Below are 17671 nucleotides of genomic sequence, written 5' to 3'. Positions count from 1 at the left end.
GGAACATCCTACACATAGTCCTTCTCAACCACACCTTTCCTGGAAGAGCTTGCTAACTGGAGGCGATTCTTGACTACCAACATCTCTTCTCGAATTGTAGACACTCCCCATTTTCAGATGCATCACATGTCTGGCAGCCTGTTTTTCACAGGATAGCATTTCATGCAAGCTAGTCATTAAGATACAATCGTCAGTACAATAGCACTGTGTGCCGGCACACCCTCTGTGCTAAGCTGCGGTTTGCTGAACTGTAGTTTGTTGGATAAAGCATAATTAGTTGGGCTCACACCATGTACTAAGTCACTGGCCGTGTTTTGCAAAAAGCAATGGTTGGTTGGATGTTACATCTTAAATATGTAATATGGCTTAAAACCAAGCAAGCCATAAAGTTCACAATGTTCTCAAGAAGGTGCTGAGTTGAGAAGAACAAGGACCTTCCTAAGATAGCAGCGGTTGGCAGTGAATCAATTTCAAAAGCTGATGCTGATCTTTTGAGAGAAACATTTGGCTGCCATTTGCACTGAACTGCTATTTCTTTGAACATCTGCTGTTTCCTACAATAGACATGGGTAAAAGGAATTGTGCGACAAGTGACAAGACTTCCTCTTCTCTGGGGCTCTTTGTTCTCCTCTATCATTCTGCCAATTCATTTCTACATTCTTCAGTTTGAGCCAAAGAAGTAATGCTAGCCACTTCAGGCTATGGAATTTGAGCACTAACAGGAAAATCCACATATTACATCTGATTTGCATGATAGAATATCTGCCATTTGAAAATGGTCTCCCATCTCTTCCAAAAAGAATCTTTTAGCACTTTAGTTTGGCACTGTAATGGGCTCATTTACTAGAGTGTAAGCTCTGATCACATTGTGGGATACAATTCTGGTTAGACACACCACATTACAAACAAGATGTTGAGTCTCTGGAAAAAGTGCAAAGATGAGCAACTAAGATGATTAAGGGCCTGGAGACAAAAACATATGAAGAACAGTTGCAGGAATTGGGTATGGCCAGTCCAGAGAAAAGAAGGATTAGGGATGACATAGTAGCAGTATTCCAGTATTTGAGGGGCTGCCACAATGAAGAGGAGTTCAACTTATTTTCCAAAGCATCAGAAGGCAAGACAAGAAACAATGGATGGAAACTAATCAGGGAGAGAAGCAACCTGGAATTAAGGCAAAACTTCCTAACAGTGAGGACAATTAACTAGTGGAATAGCTTGCCTCCAGAAGTTGCAGGTGCTTCATCAGTGGAGGTTTTTAAGAAAAGATTGGACAGCCACCTATCTGAAATGGTAGGGTCTCCTGCTTGAGAAGGGGGTTGGACTAGAAGACCTCCTAGGTTATTTTCAACTCTGTTCTGATTGATGAATAGAATTTTACTGCCCATGTTCTAAGAAGCATATCATGCTGGCACAAGCTTTGGTAGAGGTGATACCACAGCATCAGTTACATGCATCACCATAAGCTGAATAAATATTACAATACTTTTATGCACAGTGAACATTGTATCTAAGTAATTAATTTTGGGTGGCAGCTTAAAGATGGCACCAGGATGCATTCTAATACTACTGTCCTATTAAGCTATAAATCTCCTTTTCTTCATTCCATACCATTCTGCCATCAGAGTATGTTAAAATTAAATTTTAATTTGTATCCTGGTTATGAATACAAAAATGTAAGTCTTACAGTAGCAATCTCTAAGTAGGGGACTGAAAAAGCAGACAGTGGTCTCTGCAAAAAGGTCAAGCTATTCTGTCTTTGTTTCCTGTCCCTTCTCTTCCATCTCTCTTAGCCTTATCTTGTTAAAATAATCAAAAAGTGTTTTTGTAAGGGTAATTAGGATTGTGAGTTGTGTGTTGCTCTGTTTTACTATCTAAAGAGCTGCCACAAGGAAGAGGGAGGTCAACCTATTTTCCAAAGCAGCTGAAGGCAGGACAAGAAGCAATGGATGGGAACTAATCAAGGAGAGAAGCAACCTAGAACTAAGGAGAAATTTCCTGACAGTGAGAACAATTAATCAGTGGAATGACTTGACTCCAGAAGTTGTGGATGCTCCAACACCGGAGGTTTTTAAGAAGAGATTGGACAACCCAAAGGTGCTTTTTCAGGAGGCAACTGGATTTTCTTGTTTCTCTCTTTGAAGACATTTTGCTTCTCATCCAAGAACCTTCTTCAGCTCTGACTAGATGGTGGGGAATAGAAGGATTTATATTCTTTGCAGACAGCTGGTCATTTGTGTTCTTTTAGGAAATCTTTTAGATTAGACAACTGTTTGTCTGAAATGGTATAGGGTTTCCTGGTTGAGCAGCAGGTTGGACTAGAAGACCTCCAAGGTCCCTTCCAACTCTGTTATTCTATTATTCTGTTACTTGAGGATAGTGCGTAGAGTATTTCATTTGCATTAGTAAATTTCCATTTTGGTGTTTTTTTTCAGGCAAATCAGTTGTGGATCATATACCGTAGTAGCTGCAATAAACTTTGCTCATCTTTAGAAAAGGCAACTTGCTGAGAACATCTGCCAGGACTTTCATACCAGCCCAAAAAGCCTGAACTCAGAATTTAAGGCTATGAGGTTAGATTGCCTGGCACTTGCATACAAGAAAAGTGTGCTAGATAGGGGGATGACAGTGGCTTATGGACAATGGTTGATAGAATCACAGGGCTAGGAGTGACCTCAGAGGTCTTCTGGCTCAACCCACTGCCTAAAGCATCTCAGACAAATGGCTGCCCAATCTTTTCTTGAAAATCTCCAGCAATGGAGTAGCCACAACTCTGGGCAACAAACAGGTTTCATTGATTAATTGTTCTCACTCTCAGGAAATTCCTCCTTTGTTCAGTATTCTGCCACTACCACATGCAAAATAGGCAACTGTTTTCAAATGTAGACTTTAAGGGTACCTTTGCATCAGGATTATTGAGGCTGAACAGTTGTTGTTGTTTTTTTGCTAAGGCAAAAGAGAACACCATAATCCAATGTTTCCCAACCTTAGCAACTTGCAGATGCATGGACTACAACTGCCAGCTAGTGCAATTTCCCAGTGCTGGCTGGGGAATTCTGGGAACTGAAGTCCACACTTCTGAAAGTTGCTGAGGTTGGGAAACTCTGCATTAATCTCTCTTTCTCCCTCTCCCTCTCTCTCTCTCTTTTCCTTCCCCCTTTATGATCTATGATCTTGTTATCTGAGGTTCTGGCAGAATCAAGAATCTGCAAAAAGTAGGGGAACCAATTTATTGAGAATTTGAACCTCTTATTATTTAGGATGTGATTTTGAAAACATGGGCATGGCACTATCAGAAATCTGTGAACTTCTTGCAAAATGAAAGCAATTCCTGTAAAGAATCTGGCAATTAAAGGAGAAAAAATTATGCTTCTCTTTCCCATCCCTGAGGGTACTCAAAGTTTCTGAGTGTTGTAATTCTCATTACAAAACAAAAAGTTTCATATTTATCTCAAATTCCTGGGAAAACAGGGCAGTCCTGCTGAATCAACATATACAGTAAGAAGTCAGTGTCTGGTGACTGATCTTGTCATGTCCATTCCACCCCAATGAAAAACAAAAAATTGAGAAATTAAGGGTGACATCTGGTCTACATGTGCTCTGAACACTGGGTCCTGGGTAACAGGTATGAGCCTATGCAGATGGATTAATCCTGTTCCATTTTGGCCCATCTTCTACCGGGCTACTTATTCCTCCCAGCAGGCAGCGTTCAAGATCTTATCCATATTAGCTTTAATTGAGTGTTGCAACTAGTATTTTTCAACCTTGGCAGCTTTAAGACATGCGGACTTCAACTCCCAGAATTCCCCAGTCAGCATGACTTTACTTTAGTCTAAGTTTGAGTTCAATACAGTCAAGCATGGTATCCTTATGGGTTGTCTGTGGAAACTGAGATGGGCAACGACTGTATTGTGCTGGTGCAGGATCATTTGAGACTGGTTATTTGTGCTTGACTGAGAACTCTGGGTTGCTTTGTTCAATGATCCACTGATTTGTATTTCTCTAATACACCTGATGTATTAAAGGTAAAGGTTTCCCCTGTCCAGTTATGGGGATAGTGCTCATCTCTGTTTCTTGGCCGAAGGAGCCGGCATTGTCCAAAGACATTTTCCTGGCCATGTGATTAGCATGGCTATACACCAAAGGTACATGGAACACTGTTACCTTCCTACCAAAGTGGTACCCATTTTTCTACTTGCATTTGCATGATTTCGAACTGCTAGGTGGACAGGAGCCAAGACAAGTAATGGGAGCTCATCCCATTGCACGATACTCAATCTCAAACCTGGGCTGTCAGTTTCCCAGCTGACAGGCTCAGAGTCTTTAACCTATGAGCCATCATGCCCCCATCCTAATATGCTCTTTTATTTCAATATCTTTAATTAATCCTACTTTTTTTCCAGGAGTTGAAGATGGCTTGGTTGAATATCCACAAAATGTATCTGTACATTCAAATTTGTAATTTGATAGATTGATGCTTCCCATATGTAACATGCTATCACAAGAAAAGTTCCAGAATCCCTTGATGTATGTATGGTAAAAGGAAAGGGACAAAGCAACATATTACAATAGATATCAATCTGTGAAAGAAACTACATGGCACTTTTCTATCCATACTCACAATGTCTTGCTAAAAATATAAATCAGGCAGCCAGAGATGTAAAGTGCCAAAATAAAAAGTTGAAAGAAGCCTAAAATACTGGGATTAATTCTCCAGATGTTCAGATCAGACAAGGTTTCAACAGAAGAAAATACACATAGCTCAGAGTTGAACTGTGGGGTCCTTGCTGGTCTCTGAGCTTGTTTGCTTACAGACATTTCATTACCAGGCTAGGTAACATCTTCAGTGCTGAAACAGAGTGGAGTTTGCTCTCTGTTTATATTCAGTGGTTTGCCCTGTTATTGTTGTTTTCTCCTTCATAGTGTCTTGCTTAGGCTGTTGTTTACTGCTTGTTTTCTGAGTTGATAGATCTTTGATTAGAGTACTATTTACTGCTTCTCATTGTTTGTCTGGTATTACACCTGGTCCTAATTCCTGTTTAGTTGGGTGTTGATTGTTGGTGAAGAAGTGTTCTGGTCTTTTTGTTACTTTTTTTTTGGCTTTTTTTAATTGTCTCTTTTGAACGGTGTGTAAATGTTCTTTATCTCTATGTGCCTTTTGACGGCTGATTCAGTTCATCTGGTTCAAACTAGATGTGTGTGGGGCTCTGAGAATCTGTCTCGATGAGATAGCAAAGATGTAATCATTTTTTTGTCTCACACAAAACGAGGAATCAGGAGAGATGTGTTTCCTTCCCTACAATTATCAGGTGAATAGTCATCCCTTTTCTTGTTCATAGTACATTCTGCAAAGGGAACAGGTGCATTGATAGTTTTAATGACATCGGTACCATTTTAGGTTAGCTGGGCAAATCTACAATTATAAAATGTTACAATATAGGAAAATTGATTCTTTTGATCAGATTTTGATTGCAAGGGGCTACAGCCAATGCTATAAACCATTTGATTGATCCACCCTGGAAATACTGCTGCAGTATAGCCCATCCAGGTCAGCTTGATCCGCAACCATTAAACATTATTCTTCCAATCCATGTGCAAGCTTTCTTATAATCGTTTAAAATACTATAAAGCAACAGTTGAACTTCTCAGCTGAAGTCAATGCAGATGGCTGAAGGGAAGGGGTATCCTCCATGAAATAATAAGAGGCCTTAAGCTTTTCTTTCTAATTAGAAGATGTGGAAATAACCCTTTTCTGTCAGGTCCACTTTCCTGTGGCACGTAAGATACATCATGGTAAGTCAAGTTACTATTCTGTTGAACCTACCAACCACCTACAGATACCTACAGTCTCTCTCTGGGATATAACACTTTGAACTGCTCCAATAAATATTCTTGTTTCATTTTCATACTGCTTCCCTGTCCAGTGCTGAGCTGTTCACAACCACCTTTGAACTTAGGCATTGATGCTGCTTATTAGAGAATTGCTTTGTCAGATTAAAAATGCATAGGGTGATGTCTCAATTTGCACACGGGAGGTATACAAATTGTACTTGCTTGGCAGGGTGTTCTTAATGCAGGAAGCTTTGAGCAGCCTTCTCCTGCTGACTTTCCACTGTTCAGTGAAAATCAGAATCAAGAAGAACCTCAACCTTAATGTGACCCACGGGAAATTGTTGGAACATGGAACCATTCTTGCTTTTACTTTTTCCCTGGATGGCATCTTGGCAGTCAGCCACTTTTGCCTGAAGCAGTAACTCTCTTAATACTATTCCTGCTGAGCTCCTATTGGCAGGCTGGGATCCACGGCTTTTTTAGTGTATATTTTATTTATCAGTGATTTCTTATCAAGCACAGTATCGGAAGAACACTTTTAGACAGAGCGTCTAATTCCAATTTTTAGTACATTTCTTGCTGGATGAGGGGGAGTTGCAGAAGCAAAGGGAAGTGTCGGTGTTTAGGTAAAGGTAAAGGTTCCCCCGCACATGCGTGCTAGTCGTTTCTGACTCTAGGGGCCGGTGCTCATCTCCGTTTCAAAGCCGAAGAGCCAGCGCTTGTCCGAGGATGTCTCCGTGGTCATGTGGCCGGCATGACTAGACGCCAAAGGCGCACGGAATGCTGTTACCTTCCCACTGTAGTGGTCCGTATTTTTCTACTTGCATTTTGACGTGCTTTCGAACTGCTAGGTTGGCAGAAGCTGGGACGAGTAACAGGCGCTCACTCTGTTACGCGGCACTCGGGATTCGACCCGCCAAACTGCCGACCTTCTGATCGACAAGCTCAGCGTCCTAACCCACTGAGCCACCACGTCCCTATATATTTGTGTATATATACTGTAAATGTGGTCGGTGTTTAACTTGCCCTCTAAAAGTGGCAGCTGCCCTTATTTTAGCCATCATCGGACATGCTCCACCAATGAATAACATGCCTCTTTGTTGAGTTTTCCAAAAAACGAAATGGTGAAAGAGAAGAGGGTAACGCTCCAAAGGCTGACATCCTGGAATTACTTGAAGGAACCTTTTTTGTTTGTGTCTTGTTTGGAGAACCCAGTTAGAAAAGGATCCTTGGAAATTACAAGGATATGGCTTGTTTCTTTTCATTCTGAGAAGAAAAAAAATATCCAACGTTTAAAAGTCAGGATAGGGACAATGGATTTGATATGCCTCAAGGAATGTTCCCAGATTTCTTGATATGCCTCACGGAATGCTCGCAGAGAAAACACTTCATCCTTTCCTGATTAGGGCTTTTTCAAGGTTTTCTTGCAGCAGAGTTAGTGCCTCATTAACTTGTCTGGGACAATTTGCCCTTTGAAATAACTGAATGGCATCTGCTTCTTACTCAAAATCAGTGGGGAGAATATATCATCTCCCAAGTCTTTTCTGTCTATTTGTCTAACAGCTTAGAACAGACATGTCAAACACAAGGCCCGGGGGCCAGATCCGGCCCGCGAAGTGGTTTCATGCAGCCTGCGAAGCCATCCTGGAAACAGTGAGGGAACGGCCCCCACTGCCTTGGCCCTGGCCCAGAGACCCTCCTTCTGCCAGAGACCCTCAGATCTGTCCCACTCTTGCCCAGGCCCCCATAGGCACCCTTGATGCGAACGATGTAGAGCTGGCCACGCCCACCCAGTAGGCCAGATGCACTCTAGCCACGCCCACCCAGTAGGTCACGCCCACCCTGGCAATACCCACCCGGCCCCCTGAGGGCAACCGCAATGCTGATGCGGCCCTCAATGAAATTGAGTTTGATACCCCTGGCTTAGAAGAACAGCATTCAATGAATGGCGGATTTTATGTTAGAATAACAGAGTTAGAAGGGACCTTGAAGGTCTTCTAGTCCAACCTCTTGCTCAAGCAGGAGACCATATACCAGGGGTAGGCAACCTCGGCTCTTTTATGACTCATGGACTTCAACTCCCAGAATTCCTGAGCCAGCTGAGCCAACCCAGACAAGTGACTGTCCAGTCTCTTCTTAAAAGCCTCCGGTGATGTAGCACCCATAGGTGAGCCGTTCCTCTGGTTAATTGTTCTCACTGTTAGGAAATTTCTCCTCAGTTCTAGATTGCTTCTCTCCTTAGTTTCTATCCATTGTTTCTTATTTTGCCTTCTGCTGCTTTGGAAAATAAGTTAATAGAGAGAAGCAAAGATGCCACTTCTAGGGTTATACTTAGATTATACTTACCACCTATAAGGAAGTGAGTTTTATTTATGGCAAATTCTTCTTCACTTTAAAAAAAGTTTTTACTGGGATTATCTTTTTAATTCATTTTAAAAAAAACTCTGCATGTTTTTATTTTGTAGAAGTGGATTACAAAAAAAAGAGCTGACCTTGACTCTTGTTGACTTCTTGGTGTGAAAAACAAAAATATTGGCTATTGTTCTTCTATGCAAGGTTTAAACCTAGGTGAACTAAATCAGGCCTCATGGAAAAGTATTGAACCAAAGTTTGTGCTATGCTCAGTTTTATAATCTGAAGGAACTACTGTATTTGTAATCTAAACTGTAACTGTATTTTACTTAATATGATTTTCCTAAGCTTGCTTGTTTCAAATATATTTAGAACATTAGGACTGGAACTGTTAGAAATAGGGAACTGAAAGATAATAATAATAATAATAATAATAATAATAATAATAATAAGAAGAAGAAGAAGAAGAAGAAGAAGAAGAAGAAGAAGAAGAAGAAGAAGAAGAAGAAGAAGAAGAAGAAGAAGAAGAAGAAGAAGAAGTAGTAGTTTGAAGGGACCTTGGAGGTCATCTAGTCCAACCCCCTGCTCAAGCAGGAAACCTTATACCATTTCAGGCAAATGGCTGTCCAGTCTCTTCTTAAAAACCTCCAGTGTTGGAGCATTCACCACCTCTGGAGGCAGGTTGTTCCACTGATTAATTGTTCTAACTGTCAGGATGTTTCTCCTTAGTTCTAGGTTGCTTTTCTCCTTGACTAGTTTCCATCTGTTGCTTCTTGTCCTGATGAATATGGGTTCCAATGTACATGAGTACGTGGAAAGTTATGTTCAGTAAAGGGTCAGCTGACAGTCAGCAGAAAGTATAAGATTGCTGACCATCTGTCTGAGGTTTTAGGACAGGGTAGAAGAGATTGGCACTGGGGCTGATTGATTTGCCACTAGCCTATATCTGTCCTTATTGGAACTGCTATGAGGTCATTGGACCTCATTGCAATGAGTTTTTAACTTAAGTGATGTTCATATGTGTGTTCCAAAATACTGGTGAAATAAAGTTCTGAATCTTAAAGTAAGAATATTGTTTTGTGTTGCTGTCTCTTGTCTTTTTCACTGGGTTTTTCCATGACAATGGACACGTCCACGTCCATATAGTTTTCTTAGTAAAAGTACAGATGCGATTTGCCATTGCCTTCAAATTTTAAAAAGCTGTATTCATACAACATACAAATGAATTCACACAACATGCTAAGTTGGTTATTGCTAACACTTAGTTAGAGGGCATTTTTAGGATCATCATATTAAAGAGGGTCAGAATTTGTTTGTCATTGTTCTCAAAGGCAGATCTAGATCTCTTGGGCTTAAATTCCAATTGAATATTGGCAGAAATGTTTTAAGAGGAAGAACAAATGGGAAATAATTAAGGGAATTCATAATTCAAGCAGAAACTGATGGCTTTTAAAACATCAAGCAGAGTAGCCTACACTGAGATAAGTACTACAACCCTAATAAAAATGGAGTCCATGGAAATTCCAATAAAATAGCAGTGAAGCATAAATTTTAATGAATTCTTTAAGTGGAAAGAAAATGACAACTGAAGAAGCTGGCAAAAGATGCAGATCTACACTCAGGTGAATAAAAGAAGGGAGAACATAGCAGATCAGTGGGAAAAAATCACATAAATTAAGATCGCGGCAGAAGCAAATCCCTTTGCCAAGTTTATTATTGTTAAGTAGACTAAAATATTGATTTTAATGTTCTGTTTTTTTAAAAAAAAATTGTTCTTAAGTCCTCTTGAGTGTTGTACAAGCAAGAAGGTGAAGCATATTCAATAATAAGCAGCTAAGAATAACTTAAAAATATAGTAGTAAGTTTGGTTCATGAAGACAGTACAAGAAACAGTTCATTTTGTCTTTGAATCCATTGGTGATCCTCTGAAAGCTCTAGCTTTTATGATATGGCTCTGGATAAAATATGGCCAGGAGAAATAAAAAAATAATTATTTGGGATGATTAATGACTGGATGTGACAGTGAGAACATTTCACTGATCTTCAGTAAAGGAGTTGATTTCAAGGATCACAGAAAGTATTGTGAGATCATAAAAAATATTAAGTACCAAGCTGTATTAAGAAGAACCTTGATCGAATAATTTTAGAACATCTATCCAAATACTTCTGATGTGATCGATTTTGTTGTTGTTGTTAGCTGCGAAGTTGTGTCCAACCCATCGTGACCCCATGGACAACGTTCCTCCAGGCCTTCCTGTCCTCTACCATCTTCTGGAGTCCATTTAGGCTCACGCCTACTGCTTCAGTGACTCCATCCAGCCACCTCATTCTCTGTCATCCCCTTCTTCTCTTGCCCATTAGGCTCTTCTCCAGTGAGTCCTTCCTTCTCATTAGGTGGCCAAAGTATTTGAGTTTCAACTTCAGGATCTGGCCTTCTAAAGAGCACTCAGGGTTGATCTCCTCTAGGACTGACCGGTTTGATCGCCTTGCAGTCCAAGGGACTCGCAGGAGTCTTCTCCAGCACCATAGGTCAAAGGCCTCAATTCTTTGGCGCTCAGCCTTTCTTATGGTCCAACTTTCACAGCCACACATTGCAACTGGGAAGACCATAGCCTTGACTATACACACTTTTGTTGGCAGGGTGATGTGATGTGATCGATATCCAAGGCATTAATTGATGCAAGTAATATTGAGAATAATGTTCAAGTCAAAACAGATGGCAGTGGGACCTGGCTGATCTTGGGGGGGCGGGGGAAGTGCTTGAATTGGAAACCATGTACAAATGCCAGCTCTGATATTAGGTTAGAAGTGCCAGAAAAATAACATGGACATATTGGTGGTCACCAGGAATGGTGCTTAATTCAAGGAAGACTTTGCCTTCTAAAGTGTCAGGAGATATAGGGGAGAATGGGAAAAATAATTATCTGGGAGCTCATAAGCTGTGGCGTCCTTGATGCTCTCTGAGCTTGGTGGTTTTCTTTAAGATGTTTCATTCTCAAACTAGGTAACATCATCACTGCTAGAAGAGAGTGGGGTTTGCTCTTTTTTTTAAGCTTTAATCCAGGTCTGAACTTTGGTTGGAATGGATCATCAGCCGTCTGCTTAGTCTGAATTATAGTTATAGTTATAGTTATAGTTTATTTGATTTATATACCGCCCTTCTCCTTGGTAGGGACTCAGGGCGGTTCACAGGGCATATATAAAAAAGACAATACAAAAATTAAAAAAGGATTAAACCCATGCCCAATTAAAACAGTAATACAAATTTAAAAAACAATTAAAAACCCATAATCCCCCATCAGGCCAGACCAGCTATTTCAAACAGGTGGGTCTTCAGGCCCCGACGGAAAGTTCGGAGGTCTGGTGCCATCCGGAGCTCCACCGGCAGTTGGTTCCATAATGCCGGAGCGCCCACAGAGAAGGCCCTCCCCCTGGGGGCCACCAGTCGGCATTCCCTGACTGGCGGCACCCTGAGGAGGCCCTCTCTGTGGGAACGCACAGGGCGGAGGGGAATCGATGCCGGCAGCAGGTGGTCCCTGAGGTATCCCGGACCCATGCCATGTAGGGACTTAAAGATCGTAACCAACACCTTGAACCTCACCCGAAAGACAACTGGTAACCAATGCAGCTCGCGGAGCAAAGGTGTAACATGGGAGCACCGGGAAACTCCCAAGACAACTCTCGTGGCCGCATTCTGTACCAGTTGGAGCCTCCGAGTGGTCTTCAAGGGAAGCCCCATGTAGAGAGCATTACAGTAGTCAAGGCGAGAGGTCACAAGCGCATGAGTGACCGTACACAGGGCATCCCGGTTCAGATAGGGCCGCAACTGGCGCACCAGGCGAACCTGGGCGAAAGCCCCCCTAGTCACGGCCACTATATGATCTTCCAGGGTAAGCCGTGAATCTAGGAGGACTCCCAAGTTGCGAGCCCTATCCACGGGGGGTAAGAGCTCACCCCCCATAGAAAGAGATGGAACATTTTGAATGTCCCGGGATGCCGGAATGCACAGCCACTCAGTCTTGTCAGGGTTGAGTTGAAGTCTGTTCCTCCCCATCCAGACCCGAACCGCCTCCAGGCAACGGGACATCACGGCGAGGGCATCACTGGGGTGGTTTGGGGTCGAAAAGAAAAGTTGGGTATCATCTGCATACTGATGATACCCAACTCCAAAACCACGAATGATCTCACCCAGCGGTTTCATATAGATGTTGAACAAGAGAGGCGAGAGAACCGACCCCTGAGGAACTCCACAAACGAGAGACCTAGGGGTCGATCTCTGCCCCCCTGCCAACACCGACTGCGAGCGTCCCAGGAGATAGGAGGAGAACCACTGAAGAACTGTGCCTCCCACTCCCAATCCCCTGAGACGCCGCAGCAAGATACCATGGTTGATGGTATCGAAAGCCGCTGAGAGGTCTAATAGGACTAGGACAGAGGAATATCCCCTATCCCGCGCCCTCCAGAGATCATTCACCAGAGCGACCAATGCCGTCTCCGTGCTGTACCCGGGCCTGAAACCCGATTGGTAGGGGTCCAGATAATCCGCTTCATCCAGGACTAGAGGGAGCTGATGCGCCACCACACTCTCAACAACCTTCGCAAGAAAGCGAAGGTTGGAGACTGGACGAAAGTTGTTCAAAACAGCTGGGTCCAGGGCAGGCTTCTTGAGGAGAGGTCTCACCACCGCCTCCTTCAAGACGGTGGGGAAATAACCCTCACTCAGAGAAGCAGATATAACCGCCTGGAGCCAGCCTCGTGTCCTCTCCCTAGCTGCATAAACCAGCCAGGAAGGGCACGGGTCCAACAAACATGTGGAGGAGCTCAGCCTCCCCATAATCCTGTCCACTTCATCAGGGGTCACAGAATCAAACTCTTCCCAGGTAACATTGACAAGACCGCCCGTGTCCTGATCGCCTGACTCTGCCCAGCTGGAGTCCAAACCGGTCCGAATCCGAGCGATTTTATCCGACAGATGTTGACTAAATTCCTCGGCACGACCCTGCAAGGGGTCCTCCCTCACCTCCTGATTAAGAAGTGAGCGAGTCACCCTAAACAAGGCGGCCGGGCGATTATCTGCGGACGCGATGAGGGTGGAGAAGTAGTTACACCTCGCCACCCTCATCGCTGCGAGATAAGACCTAATATAGGTTCTTAACCGCAACCGGTCGGGTTCGGATCGGCTAGACCTCCAGCAGCTCTCTAGGCCCCGTTTCCGACGCTTCATCTCCCGGAGCTCCGCGGAGAACCATGGAGCTCGCTGGGATCTGCGCCGGGTCAGGGGCCGCAAGGGTACAACCCGGTCAAGTGCCTCAGCGGCTGCCCTTTCCCAGGCTTCCACTAAGGCATCAGCCGAAATATTATGAAATATTGCAATTGATTCAAACTCAGCTTGTATTTACTCCTCTTTCTCCTTTCCCCTCTCTTTTAACAGCCTCGACAGAGAGTTCTCCATAAACACCACCAACCTCTAAAGCTGCTTTCCTGCCAGATGATATAGAAGTGAACTTTTCCATCTGAAAGAATGATAATAATAATTTTTAAAGAGAAACCTAAGAAATGGCACTGCCAGAAGAAAACAGCCACCAAGAACTGGACTCAAATCCAACTGATCTGGTTAGCACGATAAGTTCTGAATAACCTCTGATTTGCTGATGGAATTCCCAGTGCGGCATATAACCAACAATATAACTCTTTCCACCTAATAGTTGGTGGATTTTTTTACACCGGAAAACTGTTTCCAGTTTCATCACTGTGCGTAATCTTTATATTCCCATTAGGGAACTCTCTGTGACCTTCACTAAAGGTTCTGGGGTTTGGTTTACCGTAATTTACTTTTGTTTTTAGCATGGCAAACAATGAAATATAATATATATGCAGATTGCATGATGTTTTTTATGGGACCGATAGTTCCAATTCTGCACACTCAAATGTTCACTGATATCCCTTTTCCCTATCCCCCCCCCAATAGGAACGTAGAAATATTTTGTGTTAGTGATACACGGAATGATATTCTGTTTTACAGTATCCGCAATCCATACATAATCTCCACACAGACATTCTAGCAGATTTGGTGTGTTATGGGAATGTTTCAGGTATCTTGCATTGAGATTATACCTTGCGTGACTCACCATGTGCATTGCTTCAGTAGCAAAGTTGGCTTGCTAACTCACATGGATATTGTTGTGGCTGTTTTGACTGTTCACTTGTAGAAGTAGTAGAATGAGAGCACGTATGTTCCTTTGCTGCACTTACTCTCCCAAATGACAAGTAAGATTATATTTCTGTTACTTTGATGCATGTTAAATAATAGAGAAGAAATTAATGGATATAAAGATTGCTGTCTTGTTGCAAGAACCCCTTGCTTTCGATGATTGAAGACACATGTGACATTTCAGTAGCAACTTGGCCAATCTGAAAACATTTTCATTGCACTCTGTAGAAATGCAGTGGTTTCTACTACACAGTTGTAGCAAAAGCCAGCTATAAAAAGTGCTGATTGGCTAGTATAGGTGACATTATTCCTGGCTGTTTTCAATGCTTGCTTATTTTCAATAGAACAGACAAAAATATGAATAGTGAACTGATAAACAATTACGGTCTTACTCCATAAGCTATTTTAATTCTTTTTTTTTTCTTTGAAGGCACATGGCCCATTTAAAGTAGTCTAAATATCAGCTTTTGGCTTGCTGGTAGTGCAAGCCTACTGTAGTGAGCACACTATAAGTTATACACTGTATAACTGGAATGTTTATCTTCACTCCTGGAAGTGACTTGTTGAAAATTAGAACAGCTACTTTTTAGGGGGCATATGGAGAAATGTTAAAGACCACAACTCTTTGTAGGGAAATAGGGTGATTGCCCATCAAGATCTTCCTTGTTTCTTTCTAAAATAAAATTGCATTTGTTCAAGTATGTTCTTAAGTGGTTCTGCCCAGTGACATATTCTTCCATTGACTCCCAACTGAGTCTTGGGATTCACTTTTTTTTGTTCATCTGGTGTGCCATATTGACCTCAAATTCTTTTTCAATCAGCTATCAGCCAGAGTGAGCAAGCCAAAATTTCACAGGCCAAGGATATGTTGAAATCTCAATTATCTTGAATAGTGCACTTAAGGATAATTTATGCTACAGATAGGTATCCACAAATATATTGTGTTTTGAATCTGTCTTGACCCTCTGCTTTATACTGAGATCTTTTTCTTTCTTTTTTTTCTTTTTGCTCTCACAAACGAGTTTGAGCAGAAATGTTTACTTCCCACATAACTGTAGCCGGCTTAAGACTGTTGCAACCAAAATGAGCTCTGCTCTCCATTATTCTTTGTCCAGGTTTCCAGAACACAGCAGGCTGTGGTTTAATCTTTATCCCTACCAATTCTGAACCAGTGCTTTCCCATACACTTTTGTTCCTTCATTTCTTCTGGAAACAAAAACTCTTTCTAGCAAAAAAATAATGATAGCATCCATAGAAAACAAGTATCTGGTTCTAATTGTCCCTAAATCAAGCAATGGCAGATCTTCAGTTGAACTTTCTCCTGCTTGATAGACTGTTACAAACTTGTGTAGTTTTCACATACACATACAGACACACACTTTTGTTGTGCAATTCATACTTTTTAACTTGTCAGTGTTTTGAGATGTACGTGAAGCTATTTTAAGAGAAGGGCAGCTTATGTCCCTGCGTGGATCCTGAACTATTCATCTCTCTTGTTTCCTTGAAATTTTGCCGAAGATTTGTCCCTAGTTTAGATGTTTCAATGGCTGATGAAAGCTTTCACAACAGGAGTAAATCCAAAGTCAGGCATATCTAGACAGATTTTAGGCCTCAACAGAACTTTGTTATGGGTAATCCACTTTTAAGGAGAAAATTTGCTCTATTGTGCTTATTTGTGAAGGTTTTCATAATGTGTTGCCAGCGTATGACAGTTAGATCACTTTAGTTGCAGGGGTGTCCACTCAGTGTAGTTTTTAAAAATGGTCAAGATAGGAGCCATTGAAGCTCTGTTCGGTTTGTATGTGTGTTACCCATGTGACACACATTAAAAATGGGCATAGCTTTGGATGTTGTGGGTGCCCTCTTGACTTTTTTTTTACCATGCCTTGTAGACACCCTTATTTAGTTATGAGACTCCTCTATTTGCAGAAAAGATAGTGTGTCTTATTGCATGAAGAAAAAGAATATTTCCAAATGTTAAAAAGTCCCAGTCTTTTATGTTGGAGCAGGGAAGTAGCAAGGGAAAAGAGCAATAGGATTAAAGTAATATTCCAGAAAAAATCAATTGCCATTAGTCTTAGACAAGACAGTTACCAATATTAAACTCTAATAAAGAACCAGATCTACAATCAGTGCCTCAGAATATTATCAGCTGTGGTGACAAACCTACTTGTGTGTGCCTCAGTAGAATTACTACTTTCTTAGACATTTTCAGCACATTTTTTTCCTTTCATCAATGGTTTATTGTACATACAGGATCCTTTAATCAGCTCCCTCTCTTAACAATCCATCTGCAGACTACATTGTCCAAGAAAATAGGATGAGCCCTGCTAGATCAGATCTCACTGTTAGTCCAACATAATATTTTCAACTCTGATCAGCTATTAGTCGCTGGACCCATAGGGCATAAAAACCATCTTTGCTTCTAGCATCTGGAATGTATATATTTTAGAGTCCTGATCTCTTCTTTTTTTTTATTGAAAAGTTTTTCAATACATTTTATCTTTAACAATCCCTCCCCCCCCTTCAGTTTTCAATAGATTTGTATCTGAAACCTGCCTAAAAGAATAATAATAATTTTGACAACTGGGAAGGGTCAGAACAGAGTACAGATTTTCATTGAAGAAGGTCCTAAATTCAATCACCAGCAACTTAAGTTAATCGAATCTCAGGTAGTAGGACTGGAAAAGATCACAACTATCAGATCTAGGTTGCAAAAATCAGAAAGACCACTACATGACAGTACAAGGTTACATATTTTTCTGCATCATTATGCTACAGACTAGCACTTGGTAAAGCAGACATGAAGGCCTTGGAAAGGCTACTCCAACATTGTTATGTGTTTATACCTACAAAGAAGAGCATTGTACAAGCCATGGTGTTCTCTGTAACTGTCTATGGAAGTGAGAATTGGATTTTGAGGAGGCACAATTGGAAGAGCATTGACAGTTTTGAACATTGGTGTTAAAGAAGACCCTCAAGAGGACTATAGACGGCCCGAAAAACAAACTAATGGATCATCAAACAAATCAATCCAGAGTTCTCACTGGAAGCAGAAATGTTCCCTACACTGGAGGCCAAAGGTGTCATACTTCGGGCACATTAGTTGAAGACCTAGTTCTCTGGAAAAAGGATATAATACAGGTAGTCCTCAACTTATACCAGTTCATTTAGTGACTGTTCGAAGTTTCAACGGCACTGAAAAAAAGTGACTTATGACCATTTTTGACACTTATGACTTGTTAGAATATGTTGTTGAAAAAATGGTTTGTTTAA

General features: G+C 41.7%; 1 protein-coding gene across 3 annotated transcripts in view; it reads left to right on the top strand.

Annotated features, from left to right (window-relative positions):
• The window catches only part of SAMD12 (sterile alpha motif domain containing 12), a 280132-nt gene extending 265528 nt beyond the window's left edge, over positions 1–14604 (top strand). For all 3 annotated transcript variants that reach the window (XM_081325303.1, XM_081325304.1, XM_081325302.1), the window contains one exon: positions 13616–14604. In XM_081325303.1, the coding sequence (XP_081181429.1) occupies positions 13616–13681 (66 nt within the window). In that variant the 3' untranslated portion in view covers positions 13682–14604. The remainder of the gene's footprint in view (positions 1–13615) is intronic.
• Positions 14605–17671: the final 3067 nt, after the last annotated feature.

This window comes from Vipera berus (genome assembly GCF_964194415.1).
Source record: "Vipera berus genome assembly, chromosome: 3".
NCBI lineage: Eukaryota > Metazoa > Chordata > Lepidosauria > Squamata > Viperidae > Vipera > Vipera berus.
The sequence above is the reverse complement of the archived record's forward strand: the minus strand, read 5'-3'. Positions and strand labels throughout refer to the sequence as shown.